Below are 23952 nucleotides of genomic sequence, written 5' to 3'. Positions count from 1 at the left end.
TGTATGTGTGTGTATGCGCGAGTGTGTGAGTGTGTATATGTGTGTGAGTGTGTGTGCGAGTGTGTGAGTGAGTATGAGGGTGTGTGAGTGTGAGTGTGTGTTTAAGTGTGTGTATGTGTGTGAGTGAGTGTGTGTGAGTGTATGAGTGTGTGTGAGTGTATGTGTGAAATTAACCAAAAAAATCCAAAGAAAGACAAGCTCAATGGTGTGTTTAAGGAGAGTTTGATTCCAGTGCTGAATTTAGGAAAATTTGAAGGACTAAATAATTATTAGGATTAGAAAACAAAGTTTAGATGAAATTATAACACCTTTACATTAGGCTAAAAAAGTTGAGCTTTATCCTATCAACAGAGAGGAACCCTTGAAAAATTTCAAGTCAGAATGGTGATGAGATTAAAAGAATAGAAACAGATTTTTTTTAGCAGAAAGTTATTAAGTTTATCAGATATTTATGCCACAGTAGCCAAAACATCTGGAACCTTGCTCTGGCCTCCAGCAGCTTAAATTTAACTTATCCAGTGGGATCAGTTACGTAATAAATAATAAATAGAAAAGGTGCTTTCAAATAGCAGTAAGATTTTTCAAGATGAATTTGAAATGTATATTAGAAATTGGAAGGAGGAGTTAGAGGCCTGTGGAAACTCCTTTGGTCCATCTGCAAATGAAGAGATGGACTCATTAGCCCTGTGTTGGGGCAAATGCGTTCCAGGTAGCCGTGCTAAGCACCTGGCTTCGGAGTGGGTGGCATTTGATGTGTTACAGAAGCAGCTAGTGTGGCTAACCTCTGGAAAGGTGGGGTGGGTGGAGCTAATCCTAGACAACCTGGTGGGCTTGAAAGGCTCTTTGGATGGCGATGGTGTAGTAACATAGGGAGCTATAGTAGCACAGGGAGCTCTGGGAGGGTTTGAGTAGCGCGGCGACATTATTTGGTAATATGCTTTTTATTTGTTATTTTTTAATTTTTATTTATATTTTATGAATGAGTGCTCTGCATGTACACCTGCAGGCCAGAAGAGGGCGTCATCATGGAGGCTTGCGAGCCACTATGTGGGTACTGGGAATTGAACCCGGTACCTCTGGAAGAGTAGCCAGTGCTCTTAACCGCTGAGCCACCCCTCCAGCCTGGTAATATGCTTTTTAAAGGTGTGTGTCACCCAACTACACTCCTGGTAGTGGTTTGCTGCCCCAGTGCCCATTAGGTCTCCTCAGCTTGTCAGGATGCCCTTTCTACGTATGTCTGCAGTCTCTTAAACCTCAGGTTATTCTAGCCTAGGGAGGGTAATGGCCAACACCAGAACAGTCCTGACCTTGGTGCACAAGGATCACTGAGATGACATAGACAATGGCGCTAAGTTAGGCTTCTTTCTCTTTTCAGAAAGAGCAGTTTTTTTATGTGTGCCTGGTAGTTGCGTTCGTCCTGTCCGTGATTTTTCTGTTCGTGTGGGCTGAGACCTCTAACGAGTACAACGGCTTTGACTGGTGAGTTCATTTCTGTACTTTTATTGGTATACGGGCTCCTTCACTGGGTAGAAACTTGGGCTCTCCCAGGCTGAAAGATCTGGTGGTTTAGCAGGTGGACAAACGTGGATTTTGCACAGCTGGGGGTAAGAGGTGTAACTGTAGGGCAGTGAGCACACATTCAGCACCCAGACTTACACCTCCCTTCCAGCAGTGCTCAGTCACACTGCAGACCAAACGGTGCTCACAGCTTCCTCTGTGCTTCCGACAGCCCAGCCCTCAGGTAAGTATTCTGTCCTCTTTACTCTGAAGTCCCTTTGCTTGATGACTGATGCCCACACTTCTTGTTCCTCGCGGTTTATGTCCCACAGTCATTCTCTGCCTTCGCTGCTTCTCCTGCAGCCTTTGCATCTTTCTTTTGTCTTTAGGGTCACTTGGAATTCTGGGCAGAGGGACCCATGTTCCTTCTCAACTCCCTTTCATGGCTAAATGTCTCCCTGACCACTCTCAGACATCTCAGCTTTTCTGGCCTGATGCCTCCAGCATCACTGTAAACCTTACCTCCTACTTAGTGTTTACGGGAGAAGGCGTGTGTAGGTGTGAGGCTCTTTTCTTTTCCTTAATCAAATGCAGTTTATTTTTCTCTGTATAAGAGTTAAATCTAGTTGATTATCTTAAATGTAGAAATTAGAGCTGGAGCCATGCTCAGAGGGTAAAGGAGATGCTGGAGCCATGCTCAGCGGGTGAAGGAGATGCTGGAGCCATGCTCAGGGGGTAAAGGAGATGCTGGAGCCATGCTCAGGGGGTAAAGGAGATGCTGGAGCCATGCTCAGGGGGTAAAGGAGATGCTGGAGCCATGCTCAGGGGGTAAAGGAGATGCTGGAGCCATGCTCAGGGGGTAAAGGAGATGCTGGAGCCATGCCCAGGGGGTAAAGGAGATGCTGGAGCCATGCTCAGGGGTAAAGGAGATGCTGGAACCATGCTCAGCAGGTAAAGGCATTTCTCATGGAGCCTGACGATCTGAGTGTAATCCCCGGGACTCACGTGATGAAGGCAGAGGCCAGACTCCAGCAAGCTGCCCTCTGACCTCACCCGTGAGTACGTATCTGCACAGTGCGTAGACTGAAATAACTTTTTTAAATACAGAAAATTGGAAAATATATGGTCACTTTTCCAAGTGACAATCACAGCCCAGCTGTCTGCTGTACTTGTTTTATATTATTATGTGTATACTATTTTTATTTTTAGTTTTTGGCTTTTCAAGACAGGGATTCTCTGTAGCTTTGGAGCCTGTCCTGTAACTAGCTCTGTAGACCAGGCTGGCCTCGAACTCACAGAGATCTGCCTGCCTCAGCTTCCCGAGTGCTGGGATTAAAGACGTGTGCCACCACTTCCTAGCTAAAATGGCTGTATTTCATCTTTATCCTTGAAGGGGATCTTAGACAGGCTTAGAACTCTAATTTGCAGTTTTTCTTTGAGCCCCGTGATTCACTTGCTCTGCTGTCTCCTTGCTTGGTTTATGTTGAGAAGCGTGCTGCCTGCCCATGATCTCCTGACCCTAATCTGCCTACTTTTAGGAGTTTCCCCTTTCTTTGATTTCCATAGTGTTCCGATGGTGTGCATGTGTGGTTTTCTTTCTGCTTTAAGCTTGTCTTGCTTCTTTCCCCTGGAGTTTGATATTGGTAGAGACTTTCTATTGCCAGCTTGTTTAAGCTGAACCTTAGTTTCTCTTCACTGTACAGTTTCAGTTTCAAGAGAAATTGATATGTGGTTTGGAAGGCAGAGGTGAGGCAACACCTGTTTCTCTACTTTGAAGTTGGAGTCACTAATATGCACTGATCTGCATACCTTGTTGACATGGGTATTGCTGAGATCTGCAGCTCCCTTGTCTTTGACCCCACCTCTTTCTGCAGCTTGTCTGAGTAGTGTATGAGGTTTTGTACAACGTGTGGTGAAGATTCTTAGGTTGCTCATGCAATCAAAGCTCGAGGTTGTGAGTCAGCCGTGGCTTAGAGTTTGTTCTTACGGTTCCAGTGCATCTGTGGAAGTTCTAGTTTCTTCCCGACTGCCCGTCTGACTAACAGTGACTTAAGTGAGGCCTGCCACCAAATATAGGGGCAGAGGCCTCTCATGCGGATCCTCCGTGTTCCCGGAAGTGTGAAATACGACCCCTGTGATAAACTTTACTCTGTACCACTCATTGTGGTTGTGTTTCTCTAAAGAAACCTTTACACAGAGCCTGTCCACAGCAGTACTAGAAGATACAGTCTTTTACTTAAAAAAGATGTATTTTTTAAAACTGTGTTTATGTGTGTTTGTGTATGTATGTGGAGTATGTGCTCTTGAGGATAAGATTTTTAGATGACAGGCTGGCATTTAATGAGGCTGCATATAAAATGCTGTTCCAGTTCATTAAGAAGACTCATACTGGGGCAGGCAAGATGGCTCAACAGGCAAAGGTACTTGTCACCAGGGCTGACAACATAGATTTGATTCCTGAATCCTACACAATATAAGGAGAGGGCAGACTCGCACAGTTACCTTCTGACTGCCACACGCATGCTGTGCCTCCCACTCTCACAAAAGGAAGAAAGACAAAGAATATTTTCGAACGACTAGGACCTCTGCGGGATCAGGCCCGAGCCAGCAACATCCGTGGGAACAGGACCAAGTGAGCGACCTCCGTGGGAGCAGGTCAGAGCCAGTGACCTCTGGGGGACCGAGCCAGCACTGAGCTCAAGCCGGCAACCTCCCCTGGAGCAGGTGGACTGAGCAACCTCTGAGAGAGCAGACCCAAGTGAGCAACCTCCTTGGGAGCAGGCCCGAATGACCTCTGGGATTGCAGAGCAACTTCCGGGAGCACCAAACTACCTCCAGGAATGCTGAGGATGCAGAGTGACCTCGGGGTGACTGGAACCCTTGCCCTGACTCCACTAGGAGAACAACCATCTGAGCCTTGGATCCACCGGCACCAGAGACCCGGCCCCAACGACACCAATCAGAGGAAAAGATAGGTGGACAACAAGGTAAGAGCACTCAGCACCACAGGGAGCACCACAGCACCACTTGAACACCCTAATACAGACGAAGCAGAAGAAAATGATCTAAAAAAATAACTTTAGGAGAATGTTTGAGGGCATTAAAGAGGAAATGAAAAGTTCCCTCAAAGAAATGGAGGAAAAGACAAACAAAAAATTGGAAGAAATCAACAAATTCCTTAAAACCAAGAAAAAACAGGTGAAAGAAAAGGTTCAAGATTGAAAACTGAAACAGATACATTTTAAAAATCTTCTCTGATTGTTCTATTAATTGTGTTTTGTTGGGCACAATTTCATCTATTTTGAAAGCTTAACTGTGTCCCCTTTTGACTTCCACCAAACCTCTGACCTGGGGCTCATATGCTAGACGTAGTGTTAGCACTACGCTCCACCCAAACCCTCCTTACAGGGCTCTCTTTCCCGGAGTGCCCTTCCCTCGCAGGCCCTTCACTGAGGACTGCCTACCCGGTCCTTCATGGTGTGTCATATAAACCCTACAAAAGTGGCATTTCCTTTGTTATTTTTAAGTCTTCTTTTAAGATTTATGTATTTTATTCATCAGATCCCACTATAGATAGTTGTGAGCCACCACCTGGTTGCTTGGAGTTGAACTCGGGACCTATAGAAAGAATAATTAGTACTCTTAGCCCAATAAGCAAACTCTCCAGCCCCTCCTTTATTGTTTTTAATGTGGTTATAGTCTCACTCTATATATTTTATATCTTTAAAGTTTTTCATTGACATAGAAAACCTAAACAAATACAACAGTGTCTCCCCTCACAAGTCTTTAGTAGTTTTCCCACAGACGGTACTTTTGGAGCAGAATGATTGGGACGTATCTCTCATACATATGAGAGCAATTTATATGGTGGTTATGAGTGCAGTTATGTAAGAAGGTATATGTAGTGGCATTTCATTTGTATTTAAATAAATAAAGCTTGCCTGAAGATCAGAGAATAAAACAGTTGCACTGACCAGCCTTACAGACCAGGCAGTGGTGGCCCACACCTTTAATTCCAGTACCCATGATAGTTTGCCATAGAAACCAGGTGGTGCATGCCTTTAATCCTGGTGGTGCACGACTTTAACCCCAGCCCTAGAAAGGAAGATAAAATGGGAGGAGACAGCTCTCAGTCACAGTCTCATTCTGAAGTTTCCTGGAGACAATATCACCATTTTCAGACTGAGGTTGAGGTAAGAACCAGTGGCTGGCTGCTTTGCTTTTCTGGTCTTCAGGTTGAGCCCCAATATCTGTCTCCTGCATTTTTATTAATCATGCTACAGGTATACGTGTTCCTGGACAGGGAGCTTGGAAGGGAGAAATGACTGGTCATGTTGATGTAATGAATTCAGGGGGTGATTCCCTTTTCTTAGATAGTGCAGAATTTCTACATCACATTGTTTATTGAAGATGATATAAATTTGGATATATGTTATATATAACTTTTTTTTAACATCTCTCCACTTATAGAGGCTACATTAACATCACTGGTTGCCTATTGTACAAAATTAAAAAAAAAGTATCCCCAAAGCACTCATAAGATCTGTTCACAGAGTGCTTCTCCTCTCGTTCCCTCCAATTTTTAATGCCCCATTTAGTCTACTCTTGTCTCTACCCTTAATGTAGATGCTATTATTGATCCCTGCTATATTTTAAGGATTGAAATGTATTTTTTCAGGGTTGTTTATCTAGGGACAAAACGCTGGTTCTTGTGGTCCATTTTTATGTTGAGTACAGCCGGGCTCATGACCGCCTACACGTCCTTGCTTTTGGTGAGTGATGCTTCTCATTTTTCACTTTTGAGCAGCCTCACAGGTTGCTCCTTCCTGTGCTGTTGTATCTATCTGGAGTCTTTAATATTCGTAGAGCTGGGAGTTTACATCGGCCGCTTCAGTTTTATGCACAAGGGATGGCTGAAAGATTTATGCTGTTTAGAGGATTTGTCTAATTAGTTTGGTCCTTTGAGAGGGTGACAGAGCACCTTTTTTTTTTTTATTCCCCCATTTCGTACTCTATCCAGGAGCTCACTAGCATTATCATTTAAACACCTAGCACATTACTCCACAGTCTGGGACTTATACTCTGCAAATGCTAATCTCCTAGCTCAGCTGCAGGTTATTTGCATATGACCCTGTCGCGTGATGTGCTGGAGTCATAGTGCCTGAAGATAGACACCACACAAGAGAAGGACCCATGGACATGGAGACTAACTGAGAGGTAGCTTTAACTGGACACCGGGTGCTTGCCTTGATTTCATAATCCTATGTTCCCACTCACCTCTCTGGCACACAAGAGTCCAACCCTTGAATATGTTGTCAATTGCAATATTTTTCTTCTAAAAATGTAATCATTATTATGAAAATATTGTAATGAGTACTGATTATGTAGAAATCAATAAAATGAAAGCGCGTAGTTCCCATCTTCATGTAGAGCTCTCAGTAGAGACTGCGTGCTCATTCCATTTCTCATCGCTGGGACAGATGCAGCCTGAGAGGATGCAGTCTTCTGTGTGGGAAGAGGCAAGTGTGTGAGGCCTCTGGTCACGTCAAATCACAGTCAGGAAGCCAAGAGAGATGGCTTACCCTCCACTCATTTTGTCTTTTTTATTCATTCTGGGGCCTCAGCCCATGGGATGCTGTTGGCCACATTCAGAGAGTCTTCCCTCCTAAGTTAGATCTTTCTGTAGAAATTCTTATAGACGCATGCAGAAGTGTTTCCATGGAGATCCTAAATCAAATCAAAATGACCATGAAAAGTAGTCCTCACAGACTGGTGTGAGATAGAGCTGTGATTATTTCTTCATCCAGTGTTTAGGATCACAGACAAAGTCACTACTGCACATGGAACTTGGTAATTATCATTACAGATGCCCAAATGCATTACCAGGGCCTCTAAGAGGGAAGAGATCCCTGCCAGCAAAGATCATCAAATAATGTAACACGAGGGCCGGCTTGTTGGGGTTTCTGTCCCACCCGGTACCCCACAACTGGCAATTCCCAAAGAGAAAATCACACACAGGACTCCATAACATTATAAACTGATTGGCCCTTAGCTCTGGCTACTTATTAGTTCTTATGACTTATCTTAACCCATTATTCTGATCTATGTTAGCCACATGGGCTCAGTACCTTTCTCAGCGTGACAGCTTACATTTTGCCTCTTCGGTGGTCTGCGCAGGAGTGACTAAGGGAGTTTTCTCCTCCCTAGCCTTATCCTAGTCTCATTGCCCCGCCTCTACTTCCTGTCTGGTTGGCCCACCTATACTTCCTGCCTGGCCAATCAGCGTTTTATTAAAATACATGATTGACAGAATACAGACAATTCTCCCGCACCAAAATAAAACTTCTTAGAAGGAGCAGCGCTGGAGGGCTGGGGGGACAGCTTAGTCAGGACAGTGTCTGCTGTGTAAACATAGGTTCCGATCTCCAGATCAAACCAGTGCTGCAGAGCTTCAGCTCAGAGACAGGTGCGTCCCTGAAGCTCATTGGCCAGGTGGCTCAACAGCCAACTTCCGGCTCCCAAGATAAAAGTGGTCCATGAACATGTGTGTGTACTTGGTGCGGATGTGTGCACACACAGTAGCAGCACTGGAGTGGGATTTCGAAGAGACAACGGATTTGAACACGGGGGTTGAAATGTGAGGCACATTGTGGGCTGAGGGAACCCACTGTGGGAGAGGAGTGAGAGAGAAGCATATCTGATGCTTGTTAGGAGGGGAGTGGTGTGGAGTGGTGGGAGGCACACCTGTGATGGGAGACAGCTTCTGAACGTAAAGTAAGGTAACGTGGTAGACACGAGTTTCCATTGTAGGAAAATTCATACCAGAAGCTGTAATGTGAAGGTAGAGAGACCAGCTGAGAATCTCTCCTTTCAGTAAGGAGGATGCAGGTGTAGTGTGTGCCCAGGGCTAAATTCTGGGCTTCTGATTTGTACGGCGTTTGTGCACAGTCAGTGGGAAACGGGATTGTTAGCTTCCAGTGTGAAAGTGTTAGTGTCCAGCGGAGTCATGGCTTTAGCAGACTCTCTACCTTCCTCTTTTGGACACCAGTGGAGACGGGGCGAGGCCTGGCGTCAGTTCCGGAGCTCACACAGTAGTCGTGGTTAAGTCACACAGCTCTTCTAAGCCTTGGCTGCTTTTTAGTTTCCAAATGATAATGATAATACTTAATAAAATGTACTTTTATATGGCTAAATAAAAATATACACAAAATTATTCCAGTAAAAGGTAAGTGCTTTGTGCATTGATATGTTAGCAGCGGAGGACGTGAGCTCTCAGTGTCTATGCTCATACTGACTTGATGACTGGCTGGGTTTAGCCTTAGATTTGAAATGTATTGAGCACATACAATGTTAATGACAATCACAACATCAGCACCAGTTCTGGAAAGAGCTTTTAAGTGACCCTTGGGAGAGTTGACTCTTAAACTCTCTTCTCTTATAAGTGAATCTAAGTAATGCCAGGCATGAAGTCCGTCATAGGGAAGGACAGAAATGCCAGAAGGAAGAATCAGTGGTAATGGCTGTGAGCTCCCAGAGGAGAGATAATCAATTCTCCCCAGGGTGCTGGTGGACTCTACAGATCGGAAATTACATTTAAACTGGCTTCGAGGGTCAGTGGCACGGGGAAGAAACCTTAAAGAGATGAGAAATAGCATGGCAAGAGAAAATAGAGAGTAGCCTCAGCAGTGCAAGGGGTGCCCACCTTGAGGGCCCTGAGCTACGCACTGCTGGGGTAGGACCTAGTCGGGTATGTAAGATAACATAACTGCCGTGTCTTCATTGCTTTGCAGTTACTCAGCTTTTTTTTACTCTGGGAAAGGATTGAGTTACATCTGCATACATGTCATAAGGTAAGCAGTCAGTCCTCATGGCCGTGCACGGAATGGCAGGGGTTCCCACTACTCAGCCCTCACGGGAGGCTGTACATGGAATGGCAGGGGTTCCCACCGCTCAGTCTTCACCAGAGGCCGTACATGGAATGGCAGGGATTCCCACCGCTCAGTGCTATACGTGTAGCTGGCCCTCTTTCACTGCTCCCTGACAGACCTGTTTGTGCCGTTTTAACTGAGATAAGTAAATTCCCCCCTTCCGTCCCTCCCTCCTTCCGTCCCTCCCTCCTTCCGTCCCTCTCCCCTTTCTTCCCTCCCTCCCTCCCTCCCTCCCTCCCTCCCTCCCTCCCTCCCAACCTCCCTCCCTTTCCCTTTCTCTCTTCTCTCCCTGTCCCTATGATATACCTCGCAGATCTACGCATTCTGCTTTCTCTATCTGGGCCTCGCTTGCATATGCCTGTCATGGTGGAGAGGGTAGTGGCCCTTTCCCGATAACATTTTTCTTGGGTCAGTGTCTACTTTCTCATGATCCGGTGAAACTTCTCCTTTAAGGTCTGATTGACCTTTCCTTGGTTTGAATCCATCTTCAAATGATGCTACCATGGCTTCTCTCAGATAGCTCATCACTGGTTCCCTCATTCCACTCTCTGTGGACCAATAGCATCCCTGCACCATGGAGTCTCTGACTTTGTCCTGCCGTGGGCTGGAGCAGCTACAGTGGCACACTCCTCTTTTTATAGACTTCCTCGAGTATGGTGCTGACGTCATGCTGATGTTTCTCCAGGACTGGGAGCATGTCAAGTCTTTCGAGTAGCCTCCTTAAGTCTCCTCTTACTCAAATGAGAAACTCAAATTGGAAGTGTAAACTTCAGTATTATTAAAATAAATGGGAATTGAAAATCATGAGCTCTTTCATGGAAAGAATGTATATAAAAGGGGGAAAAAAGCCTTTTGCTAATGCCGCCCATTTTAGATGCTGGACACTCTTATAAATTAATCAGCAGAAGATGGAAATAACTTATTATTCCATCAGCCCCTTCTCACTAAATCTTTGACAGAGAAATTGTTGGCGTCCCACTTTCATTAAGGGCAGCTAACATCTTTAGTCAGAAACAGGAGGCTTAAACTCTCGGCTAAATCCTAGCCACAGATTTATCCTAGCGGCCTTTCCATACACACTCAGCAGGATGTCATTTTGTTAGCCTCTAAGTAAGAATGCTCGTGTCCAGTTAAGCCCTAGGTTTCAGTGAGCTTTTCATTCTCCCTACCTCTTTGGATACAAACAGTGGTGGTTGAGCCAGTTTCAGACAACAACATTGTTTAATATTAGATTTGGTATTCTGAAATGAAAATCTCTGATATGTGTTTCATATCACTGGAGTAAGACTGGGCTGTTTGTTTGTTTCTGCTTCTTGGGGGGGGCGTCGATACAGGTTTCTCTGTAGCTTTGAAGCCTGTCCTGGAACTTGCCCTTGTAGACCAGGCTGGCCTCGAACTCACAGAGATGCACCTGCCTCTGCCTCCTGAGTGCTGTAGTTAGAGGCATGTACCACCGCCGCCCAGCTAAATTAGATTGGTTTAAAATTATGCTTTCTTCTTGTCTAGCATCATCCTTAGACTTAATTCCTAAACATCCTCAGTGGGACTTCTTTTTTGTTCATTCAAATAATAAACTGTTGCCATTTTTCTCAACTTTCTTGTCCTGGACTATTTTGGGATCTAATTGCAGTATGAGTCTGTGGACAATAAGAAGAGATGAAGGGGGTTATGGCAGGAGGTGACCTTCCTTGGAAGGTAGTTACTTTGGTTAGGCCTTCAAATCAGCACAAACAAGGCCTATGGAGTCTGTTTCCATTGGCAAGGGGGATTCTTGAGGGCTTGGAGGTTTACTCTTATTCTTTTTCAGAATAAGCCAGAAGGGGTAGGATTGGCAGCAGGTCTAGAATCTCTTAATCATCCAGGGATACCCTGAGAGCACTTCAGAATGCAGCGATCAGTCAAAACTCCTTATATAAATGTGTATAACTTGACTTCCTTATTTAAAAAAAAAACCCTAAGGTAACAGTGAGCTAGCAATAATGGGATGTCTCTGTGAAATTTTCTAGCAAGCTAGACTTAATGTACCTTGGGTGATTTTACTTTAAATCAGCCTGGAGCACACAGGTTTCACGGCAGCAGAAGGACTCACTGGAGTTGTCCAGTGGGTGGAGTGATGGATAAGGACGCACCATGCACAACAGGGCTCCTTCTGGCATTTCTACACACTTGTCTCAAAGCACACCTCACAGTCTACGCTCACAATCAGAGTGTCTGGCTGATGCAGGAGGAGAAAGTCCTTTCATGGGGGGCTGTGTTTACATGACTAGATTTTCCCAAGGGAAATAATTTATTTGTACCTTATGATTGCTTGTGCCCTTTTAAATCATTTGTAAAGTTTGGGTTTGGATAAGAGGTAAATTCAACAGTCCAACTGTTGCGATGCATTTGGTTTCCTGATAGACCAGTAATTTTGCATTCATGTATTTGAGATCTTAGCTTATACTTCCTTTTAAAACAAAAAAAGTCAAAGAGGAGGTAAAGGTTTGTAATGACTGCTGCTGAAAATGGGTGGCCGGCTAAGGATGAAAATAATTGAAAAAGGCAGAGGGTGGAGATGCTAGATTGGTGTTCGCATCAAGCCACACAATTGTGTGATTCCTTCCAGCCATGCAATGCCCAGGACAGTTGTGATCCACATCTGGTGCTTTTCTGTTTCCCCAGGTCTGCATTTTCCTGGTGATCCTGCTGTGCTCCTTCTTGCTCTGTGTTCTGAACCGATACTGGAAGGACAAGTGGCTGATAGCCGGGCTGTCACTGCAGGTGAGCACCAGCCTGTACTGCTCATCACGGTGTCCAGATGCGGCTAGTCTGACTCTTGGCTTTTCCCCAGATCTTTGCTCCCTTTCTGCACCTGAGCCTCATAACTGTGATGATTCTCCTTTCCTGGCCCCTAGCCATTGGTGTGGCCCACTTGGAATCAGAAGGTATGTCGTGTGAAGTGGAATCTTGCCTGGTCTCCCCAGCTTGTATCCTCCAATCAGAGACAGAGCTGTGCTCTTTGGAAGCTCTGTAGTGTGTCATGTAGGCTCTTTATGGTCTCGCTTTCCGACTCCTGTGACCTACCATAGTATTTCTAGGACCAAGCATCCTTCTTCTAAGAAAGATGCTCTTAGGAAAGCATCATTTCCGCTTTGTTAGTGCACACCATTTATGTGGGACAGAGAGACAGCAGAGGGCATCTCGATTTTGTTTTGACCTGAGTGCTTCTGTAAGACTTGGCCTGTTCATACACAGACATCACGGATTTCAGTTAATACTATGCCCAGTGATCTTTGGTTACATCAGGTAACTCAGAGAAATCCCACGTGACCCCTGTCACACCTAGGAACTTAAAGTAGCAGGGCTGACTGCCTCTGAAGCTGGTTTGCTCTCTGTCCTTTTGCAGTGTTGTGGAAACAAGACAGTGAGCTCAGTGTGCTGAACAGCTTTGTGAATGAGAGCTGTGGGGTCTCCGTCTACGTCTCTCTTTCACTATTGGTCAAATGAAGGGCACTTGCTTCCTGGTTTGTATGCAGGCTAGTGAAGGGCTGGTTTAATAGTGGTGCTGGTGTGTGCGCACGTATGTGTGTGTGTGTGCACACGCGTGCATGCATGTATATGTAGTAAATTTTAGAACATACTCCTTGGATAGGAGCTTAAGGGAACATTACTAAACTACTCTCTTTGTTTTAGTTAGAGTAAGAAGATACAGAATGGCAGATTACGAGCACGAAGTCCTGGAGACATGTAATATATTCACAAGGTTAAAAGGTTAGACCTGGAGGGAAGTCCTGGAGACATGTATGTAATATATTCACAAGGTTAAAAGGTTAGACCTGGAGGGAAGTCCTGGAGACATGTATGCAATATATTCACAAGGTTAAAAGGTTAGACCTGGAGGGAAGTCCTGGAGACATGTATGTAATATATTCACAAGGTTAAAAGGTTAGACCTGGAGGGAAGTCCTGGAGACATGTATGTAATATATTCACAAGGTTAAAAGGTTAGACCTGGAGGGAAGTCCTGGAGACATGTATGCAATATATTCACAAGGTTAAAAGGTTAGACCTGGAGGTCTCAGTTTGCTGAAGCACATAGGTAGTACAAGTGGGTGGGATCCCCAGAGGTCTAAAACAGAAGGCGTTGGGAAGGAATTAAGGTCGGACTGCGGTGTGGGAGATGGTTGTGGGTGAAGATGAGAAAGAATGGGCAAAAACAAAGCCAGGGTTTATCAGCGTGTCTGAGTGGGCACTGTCGTGACAGCTCTGTGAGGCTGACGGTAGCTGGCAGACAGACCTAATTTACAGAGAGAGGATGAAGACTCTGGGAGACTGATTACGTCACACATCTTCCGTTGCAATCAGAGTGATGGAGCTCAGCCTTGAACTCACATTTCTGTTAGTACCTTTTCACCTATACTGCTCTGCCCTGAGCTAGAGGGTCTCTCAGGATGGTCTTCAGTCTCAGAACCAGCCACGCTCCTCCACCCAGAGGCTGTTCTTGTATCTCCTTCCCTCCTCCTCTCCCCTCCCTCGTCCAGCCTTCCCTCCCTTCCTCCACCCACCTTCTGTACAGTTTTTCCATTTTTACTTCCAAGTTCCAGCAATATCGCCCTAATAATGTCTTTTTCTGAAATGTAGGTTAGTGCTAGAACACTTACACACATAAGGCCTGAGTTCAATACCCAGCACTGAAAAAAAAATTGTGTGTCTGAACAATCCTGGGTCTTTCTACCTAAGCCCCGAAAGGGAGGGCGCGACGGAAGCAGAAGGAGAGCCTGCTGCTGCTGTGGGGTCTTCACCCATTTTCCTCCCCTCAACCTCCTCAGCTCTCCAGATCGCTGCGGGACTCCCCTTCCTTGTCCTTCTTCTGTGTCTGTATTTGATGCCGCTGGGGGTTTATTCTCCCTGCATTCTGAAGAAGGAGAACTTAGGGCCTAAGCCTACATTCTTTGGACACAGAGGCGCACCCATGGTAGGTCTGAGCAGAGTGAGCACGGATGGATGCAGGTGTGGGGGGCATGGGGTGGAGAAGGGAGCCTCGGACGCATCAGAGACCCTGGGGAGAAAGGAGGGTCTTGATGTGACAAGAATGCGGGGTTAATTGTGCCACCTTCCCTTCACCGCGCCCAGTGTGTGACTGGCACAGGGGAGCGGTCAACCTCTTTGAAGAGTCAGCGCCAGGAGCCAGTCTGCTTCTCAGAGCTCCTCCATCCCCAAGCTCTATGTCTGCCATAGAGAAATGTTGGAAGAAAGGCTTTAGGGCACAAGGCCTGATGTTCCTTTCTTCCATAGCTGGCACCAGAGAATACCATGATGTCCTTTGAGAAGGCCGTGGAACATGGCGCCTCCGGCCTGGAGACTGATGTGTACTTAAGGTAGGAAAGTCGGGACTAGGATGGGGGGAAGGGAGGGTTTGTCCAGTGTCACGGGAAGCCTGGCCCAAGGGGTAAAGAGAACAAGCCTTGAAGACTTTCTTCCATGTCTGCCACATATATGAGCCCCATCTCCCTTTGCATCCCTGTTCTTCACCACAGGCTCACAAAGCACACAAGTCACATCTGTCTCCACTGCAAACCGTGCTTGTCGCCTGACCCCGTGCACTAGCTTAGGAACTTGCTTACTAGCGATCCCCAGACGTCTGCCTAGATACCTGGGATACTCTAGGCTACCTTCTGAGTGTTCAGCAGATGCCACCGGGTGAGCTACAGTTGTGCTTCCTTCCCAGCTGGTGTAGGAGATGTGCAGTCACAGGTGACAGAGTAAGACAGGAGTCTCAGTGGAGGGAAAGGACACCTCCTATTCTGTGAAAGACATAACCTGTATGTACTCAACGTTATGTTTGGGCCAACCTTAAAGGAAAATACTTTGCTGACCAGAGATGGGTCCCTCCAGACGAAGGTGTCTGAATGAGCAAACACAAACCACAGAGCTCCCCGAATGTGTCGTGGACAGCAGGATGGGTGTCAGAGGCTGGAGGGCCTGTGGTTTCGTTGTTGTTGATTTGTTTTTTTGTATTTGTTTTCTAATTTTATTATAGTATTGTTTGCTTGCTTGTACATGGGTGCCATGCTGTGTGTATAGAGATCAGAGGATGGAGTTGGTTCTTCCCTTCCATCGTGTGGGTCCCAGAGAGCAAACTCGGGCTGTTGCATTTGGTGACAGGTCCCACTGGCTACTGAGCCAGCGCACCATCTCTGCACTTGGTTATTACTCTGTTTTGTTTGCTTTTGTTTGAGAAGCCAGATCTTGTGTAGCTAGGATGGCTTTGAACTCACTGTGTAGCTGAGGATGATGTAAACTTCTGACCCTTCTGCCCCTACCTCCTTAGTGCTGCGACTACAGGTGTGTATCACTATGTCCAGCTTGGTTTGGAAAAGAAATAATTTATCTAAGTTTATTTTATGTGTGTTCATATGACGGTATCAGGTCCCTTGGAACTGAAGTAACACACAGTTCTGAGCTGCCATGTGGGTGCTGGGAATTGAACTGGGCTTCTCTGGAAGAACAGCCAGTGCTCTTAATTGCTGAGCCATCTCTCCAGCCCCCAGCTTGGTTTATTTTTCTTTTTATAATGATGGGGATCAAACTCAGGGCCTCATGCATGCCAGGAAAGCACTTTGCCATTGGGTCACATCTCAGGCCATTGGGTCACACCCCAGGCCGTTGGGTCACACCCCAGGCCATTGTTGCTTTTTTTTTTTAAATATTCTTTGGAAAGAATTATTAAGGTGCTGGGCAGCAGGGTGTAGTGATGGTCCAAAGAAAAACAAAGGGATGTTTGGATCAGAGCAGGTTCAGAAACAGCGGGGTGGGGGAGGCATCACTGTAGAATTTATGTATCCAGGCAACTTAGGAAGTAGAAAGGCTTCATTTTTACTGTGAATGTATTCAGTGAGACAAACAGAAAATCAAACATTTAACAGAGGAGTAGCCTGGGTTCAGAGAGGGGAAGTGTAGCTCTGGTCATAAGGCTTGGAATGTGCATGATAAGGTAGATATTAACACTGGCTTGCAAGACCCCAAACTGGGATTTTTGGCATAATTCACTGAAACTGGTGCTGTAATGGAGCTCTCTGTGTCATCTCTGGGAGCACCCAATGGCCATGGGCTTCATGTTAAAGGTTCGGGTCCAGCGAACCCTTCAAATATGGTCTTCATTCTCCACTGTGACTTTAACTCTGATCTAGGTTATCCTTCCAGCCTCTTACTGCTCTGTTTGCTGACATCTCTTCCCAAAGATCATCTCTTCTAAATGCCTCTCCCACGTTCGCATCATACCAGGCTTCATTATTGCCCCAGACTGCATGTCATATGGGGCCCACGTAGGACACGACCTTGTCAGGGAAAATGCAATGTAAAGAACTGCTAGACACTAAAGAAGAGGACTCTAAGGAGCTTAAGAACAGAATGCTTTACAGCATAATTTTAGTGTTTATATAAAATAGCATAAAATAGGTTATACAGAAAAGCCTAACGTTTCCTTATTAATATCTGATTTGAATAATTGTGATTCCTCTTTCTTTTGATTGCGTTGTCTACGGGTCTATATCTCATATATTTTAAAACGCCCGGCTCTTATCTTCACTGTTTTTCTCCTACTTTATTCCTTTCTTCTCTAGCTTTTATTATTTCTTCCTGTCTACTGGATTTGGGTTTGGTTTGCTCTTGTTTTGCCAAACTCTTGAGTTGCATCAGTGAGTGGTTTGTTTGTGTTCCTTTTGATTTTTTTTAATGTAGGCCCAGGAAATATAATTTTCTCTCATAGGAAATTTTGGTGTGCTGTGTTTTCATTTTCATTTATTTCAAGAAAATTTATTTGCATCTTGAATTTTTTACCCATTCATCATTCAGTAGTGTGTTGTTTAATTTCTAGGAGTTTATATAATTCTAGAAATTCTTTTGCTGTTGATTTCAAGCTTTATTACTGTGGCCAGATATGATGCATGTAGTTATTTCAAGTTTTCTATATTTGTTGAGTTTTTTTGTGTCCCAGCATGTGACCTGTTTTAGAGAAAGTTCTGTGGGCTCCTGAGCAGACAGTATAGTCTTTGGTGGACTGTACTGTAGACATATGTGAGATCCATTTGCTGTATGATGTCACTCAGTTCCTATGTGTCTCTGTTTGTCTCTTGTCCCGATGACCAGTATGTTGGAGCAAGTAGTGTACTGAAATCACCTACTGTTAACTGACTTAGGGTTAATCTGTGTTTTGAAGTCCAATAGTATGCTTTTAAAGAAATGGGGTGTGTGAGGGTTTGGTGCATACGTGTTTAGGATTATAATATCTTCTTGGTTAATTGTTCCCTTCATCAGAATGAAGTGTTCTTCTTTAGTTCTTTGAATTTATTTTGTCTAAAAGTCTATTTTGTCACATATTAGGGCAGTGACGCTAGTTTCCTGGGTTCCCCAACTACAACCTTTCACTTTAATGTGATACCTAACCTTAAAAGCAAAAGGAGTTCTATAGATAACAGAAATATGGATTTTGTTTCTCATTCTGTTCATCTAACCTTTATCTTTTGATTAGAGGATTAAGGCCATTACTATTCAAAAGTTATTATTGAAAAGTGTGTGCTGATAACTATTATTTGTTGCCTTTTTGCTGTTTGTAGTCTTTTGTTCCCACCCTACAGGAGCCACTGTGGGGTAACAGGTGGTTACTGAGAGTGGGAGAATCAGTTTTCTCCAGGATGAGCCTCTTGATAGGTTACCCTACCCCAAGTGGTCCTTAGAGACATGTACATATGAACAGTACCGCACAGACTCAGTGTATGTATTTATATAAATATCAGTAATAATTATAATAATTATGGAAGACGATGTCATGAACTCAGGAGGAAGGATGTACAAAGAGTCGGAGCAGGGAGAGAAGTAGTGGAACTCATGGGAACATGGTGCTCGTGTGTGAAATTCTAAAGAAAATTAAATAAGAGTAAAAAGAAAAAACATTTCAAGAGTCCCAGGTATTATTAAAAAATAAAAGAACCGGTTAGAAAATGAGCAAAAGGCATTTATAGGTATTTCATACAATAAAATATACAGGTAAAAATTCATATGTGGAAAGATTTTCAACTTCATTAGACATTTGGAACATACAGATTGTACTAACATTGGTCCTCTATCTGAATGTCATAGGAGCTAGAGCAAGGTGGCAGCCGAGTCAAATTCTCTAATGATGATATTGCCACAGACATACCCCCTGTGATAGCTATTCATTTAGAAGAGCTAAGAAGGCCAGGTAAGAGACCACACTACCTGGCTTTCGTAGCATCATAAGGAAGGATGTAGTGAAGAAGTAGGAAGAGAAGAGTTGCTCTCCTTCAACTCCAAGAAGCATGGAGAGAGTAAGGACTTAGACTTCAAATCTACTACCAAGTCTGCCAGGGGGACTCCAATGCCGAGCCGAGTCCCATCAGCCCTGGCCCCAGGCCAGTGTTCATGACTGAGCCTCTGGAACTGTGTTAACTGTCTGAAAGATTGCCTCTGCCATCGCTGTCCCAGTGTTGGGGAGCAGAGAAGAAAGCAAGATTCTCCTGTCTGGGACAGAGCACAAAAGCTGCCACAAGATGCCTCCTCCTTTGGAGAAGACCCATGTCAGGTAGAAACTAAACCCCTTCACAGCCTAGATCTTAGATGGAGCCTCTAGGCATGCTTGAACATCAGGAGGGAGACCAGAGAGTCAGTAGGATTGACTCAAGTTTTGGCTTAGACCATCATCAGCCTGGGGTTGGGCTTGTCCCTGTGGCTCTGAGACCCAAGTACATCAGCCTTGGCAACCAAGAGATTTCTGTAATACCTAATCCCAGACCATGGGCAGCACAGGTATACCTGGCTAGTGCTCACAGATGGAGCCTTTAGAATTTCCTTACATCTGTACCCCGATGGGTACAGCAGCTGTAATGCAGGCCTGGATCCACCCTGGAAGCTTTGCAGGTCATTATGGAAGACTCAGCTATGACTTAGACAGCATCATGGGTGGCAGGGCGATGTAGAAGGTCCGTCTGCGAGTACTGGGACAGAGACAGCTGTACGGCCAGAGGAGAGCCACCAAGGCTGGGTCATAGCTGGGAGTGAGTACATTAGCACTACCCCAGTCTTGGGTAGCAAGATTATGCTGGGGAAGAGAAAGGGGTAATAAGCATAGGACTTTGCCTTGGAGGTCAGTCTTGGGTGTATGAACCATAACTCTGGGAAGAACCTATCAGCTCCTGTCCTCAGGCCTGTCTGAACAGCCCTGGTTTATGGTCTTCTGCCCAGTGCCACCGTGGACAGCTGCAGCAGTCTCCAGCCGTGAGCTAGCAGTAGACAGTCAACAACAATGTGGCTCCAGTTCTTGGCGTCTTCAGCTGCCAAGTGTGACAGCGTTGCAGCTTTGGTGACTCTACGTAGGGGCAGCAGAGAAGCTGGGGGTGGCCCATCCACGGGGCTTCTCGCCGGAGTGGGCAGAGCCCTACAGTGTCTGAGTATCTGCTGGTGACCGTGGGTGAGGTCTGGGGACTGACGGAGCTCGAGGCGGGGTTTGGGAGGACGGAGTGGCTTTACAACTGCTTCTCTAGGTCATGCTTTCAACAGATGACTGTCTGTTTGAGGTGCATCGCCCCCTAGTGCTGGAGTAGTGGCAGTACTCTAGCGGATCCCAGCACACAGGGTTGCAGGAATTAGTGTAGACTCAGATAAAATGCACGGCCTCCTTAGAATTCCTAGAAAAGCAAGCACAAAGCCAGACGGCAAAAACTGAGGCGAATACATCACATGCTCGTAGGCATCAAGAACATTCATTGAACTGTAACCTCACCTGGAAGCTGGAATAAGGTACAAGCAGATGAACACAGGTTAACTAGTGTGGTCGTTGATGGTGGATTTAAAACATTTTAAAGAAACTCAGTGAGCTTCAAAAGAAAACAGAATGATTTAGTACTCAGAGAAACTTGACAGAGATGGAAACATTTTTTAAAAAAATAAAGCTTAGTTGAACTGGAAAAAAAAACCAACATAATGAGTCATCATATTAAAATATAGAAGGTGGCAGAGACCAAATACAGGAAAGAAGTGGTGAACTCAGAAACAGTCTATTAAAAATATATAGTTAGGAGGCCAGGATAGACCACCGGGAGGAGAAGCGTGAGCAGCAGCGTGCTGACCATGACAACAGCAGTGGCCTCCAGAAATTACCTGACCACCGGAGCCTCAGCCTCAGGTCCACCAACACCACGAAGAATGGCCATCTGAGCCTTGGGCCTATAGGCACTGGGAGGAATGATCACCGAAGGCTCTCCTCTGCCTACACCTGAAGGAGCGATCAACAGAGTCATGGCCCCCAGCTACACCAACTGGAGGAAAAGGGACCCCCTGAAACACAGACTCCACCTGCTCAGATCGGAAGAAGAGATGGGTAGAGTACACCCAACAACATAAAGAGTGATACGGCACCACCAGAACCTAGTGGCTCTACAATAGCAAGGCCTGAACATCCCAGCACAGATGAAGCAGAAGAAAATGGCCTTTAAATGACATTTATGAAGATGATTAAGGTCCTTAAAGAGAAAATAAAAAATTTCCTTAAAGAAATGGAGAAAAAGACAACCAAAAAATTGGAAGGAATCAACAAATCCCTTAAAGAAAATTAAGAAAAAGCCACCAAACAAGTGAAAGAAATGGTTCAAGACTTGAAAAGGGAAATAAAGGCAATTTTTTAAAAAAACACAAACCAAGAGAAAACTGGAAACAGAAAGTCTGGGTAAACAATCAGGAACTACAGATGCAAGTATAAACAACAGAATTCAAGAGACAGAAGAGAGCATCTCAGGCATTGAAGATACAATAGAGGAAATAGATTCATCAATCAAAGAAAATGTTAAATCCAACAAATTCTTAACACAAAATATCCAGGATATTTCCTGGTCAGGGATTATGAAGACACTAAGAGACCACAGATGCCAGCCCAGACTACTATATCCAGCAAAGCTTTCAACATAGACAGAGGAAAGAAGATATTCCATGACAAAAACAGATTTAAGCAAGACCTATCCACAAATCCGGCCCTACAGAAAGTATTGAAAGGAAAACTCCAACCCAAGGAAGTCAGAGATACACCCACAAAAACACAGACAATAATACATAATTCCATACCAGAAAATTCCAAAGAAGAGAAGCACACACACACACACAGCACCACAAGAAAAACAAAAATAGCAGGAACTACCAATCAATCATTGGTCATTAATATCCCTTAATATCAATGGACTCAATTCGCCTGTAAAAAGACACAGATTAACAGATTGGATACAAAAACAGAATCCATCCTTCTGCTGCATACAAGAAATACAGCTCAGTTACAGAGGCAACATCACCTCAGAGTAAAGGCTTGGGGAAAGATTTCCCAATCAAATAGACCCAAGAAACAAGCTGGTATAACTATCCTAATATCTAACAAAGTAGACTTCAAACTAAAATTAATCAACATTAATGCAAAATTACTCAATAAAATACCGAATCCAAGAACACATCAGAAAAATCATCTACCACGACCAAGTAGGCAAAATTACTCAATAAAATACCGAATCCAAGAACACATCAGAAAAATCATCTACCACGACCAAGTAGGCTTCATTCCTGAGATGAAGGGTTGGTTCAACATACAAAAATCTGTCAATGTAATCTACTATATAAACAAGCTGAAAGGAAAAAAAACCCCACATGATCATCTCATTAGATGCTGAAAAAGCCTTTGACAAAATCCAACACCCCTTTATGATAAAGATCTTGGGAAGAGCAGGGATATAAGGAACATATCTAAACATAATCAAGGCAATATACAGCAAACCAAACAGCCAATATCAAACTAAATGGAGAGAAACTCAAAGTGATTCCACTGAAATCAGGAACAAGACAAGGTTGCCCATTCTCTCTATATGTATTCAGTATAGTACTTGATGTTCTAGCTAGAGCAATAAGACACAAAAAGAAGATCAAGGGGATACAAATCAGAAAAGAAGTCAAACTTCCACTATTTGTTGATGATATGATAGTATATATATAAGTAACCCCAAAAATTCCACCAGGGAACTTCTATAACTCATAAACACCTTCAGTAATATAGCAGGACACAAGATTAACTAAAAAAAATCAGTAATCCTCCTATATACAGATGATAAGCAGATTGAAAAATAAATCAGAGAAATATAACCCTTACAATAGCCACAAATATCATAAAATATCTTGGGGTAACTCCAACCAAATAAGTGAAAGACCTATATGACAAAAACTTTAAATCTTTGAAGGAAGAAATTGAAGAAGACGTCAGAAAATGGGAGATCTTCCATGCTCTTGGATAGGTAGGACTAACATAGTAAAAATGGCGATCTTACCAAAAGCAATCTACAGATTCAATGCAATACCCAGCAGAATTTTTCACAGACCTTGAAAGAACAATAATCAACTTCATATGGAAAAATAAAAGCCCCAGGATAGCCAAAAACAATCCTGTACAATAAAGAAACTTCTGAAGGCATCACAATCCCTGACTTCAAACTCTACTATAAAGCTACAGCAATGGAAAGAGCTTGGTGTGGGCATAAAGACAGACAGAAAGACCAATGGAATTGAATCAAAGACCCAAATATCAACACACACACCTATGAACACCTAATTTTTGACAAAGAAGCTAAAAATTTTAAAATGAAAAAAAAAACATCTTCAACAAATGGTGCTGGCATAACAGGATTTCAACATGTAGAAGAAGAAAAATAGATCCATATCTATCACCATGCACAAAACTCAAGTTCAAATGGATCAAAGACCTCAACATAAAACCAACCACATTGAACCTCATAGAAGAGAAAGTGGGAAGTACACTTGAATGCATTGGCACAGGGAACCACTTCCTAAATATAACCCCAGTAGCGCAGACACTGAGAGCAACAAATAATAAATGGGACCTCCTGAAACCGAGAAGCTTCTGTAAAGCAAACGACATGGTCAACAAGACAAAATGGGTACCTACAGAATGGGAAAAGATCATCACCAACCCCATATCTGACAGAGATCTCCAAAATATACAAAGAACTTAAGTAACTAGACACTAAAAGAACAAATAATCCAATAAAAAATGGGGTACAAACCTAAACACAGAACTCTCAACAGAGAAATCTCAAATGGCTGAAAGACACTTAAGGAAGTGCTCAACATCTTAGCCATCAGAGAAATGCAAATCAAAACACCTCTGAGATTCCATCTTATGTCAGAATGGCCAAGATGAAAACTACTGATGACAACTTATGCTGGAGAGGATGTGGAGTAAAGGGAACACTCCTGTGTTGTTGGTGGGAGTGCAAACTCGTACAGCTGCTTGAAATCAGTGTGGTGATTTCTCAGAAAATTAGGAATCATTCTACCTCAAAACCCAGCAATACCACTCTTGGGCATATACTCAAAGGATGCATAGTCACACCACAAGGGCATTTCTGTTCATAGCAGCATTATTCGTTATAGCCAGAACATGGAAACAACCTAGATGCCCCTCAACTGAAGAATGGATGAGGGAAATG

General features: G+C 44.2%; 1 protein-coding gene across 3 annotated transcripts in view; it reads left to right on the top strand.

Moving 5' to 3' along the window:
- Positions 1-23952, top strand: part of Gdpd4 (glycerophosphodiester phosphodiesterase domain containing 4) — an 85579-nt gene that overhangs the window by 11967 nt on the left and 49660 nt on the right. For all 3 annotated transcript variants that reach the window (XM_048435107.3, XM_087901588.1, XM_048435105.3), the window contains 8 exons: positions 1376-1479; positions 6176-6269; positions 9288-9347; positions 12087-12185; positions 12256-12349; positions 13098-13175; positions 14233-14378; positions 14699-14781. In XM_048435107.3, coding sequence (XP_048291064.3) covers positions 1376-1479; positions 6176-6269; positions 9288-9347; positions 12087-12185; positions 12256-12349; positions 13098-13175; positions 14233-14378; positions 14699-14781 — 758 coding nt within the window. The remainder of the gene's footprint in view (positions 1-1375; positions 1480-6175; positions 6270-9287; positions 9348-12086; positions 12186-12255; positions 12350-13097; positions 13176-14232; positions 14379-14698; positions 14782-23952) is intronic.

Source organism: Myodes glareolus, chromosome 24, assembly GCF_982192425.1.
Source record: "Myodes glareolus chromosome 24, mMyoGla1.1, whole genome shotgun sequence".
NCBI lineage: Eukaryota > Metazoa > Chordata > Mammalia > Rodentia > Cricetidae > Myodes > Myodes glareolus.
Note: the sequence above shows the minus strand (reverse complement) of the source record. Positions and strands in the feature narration are given on the sequence as shown.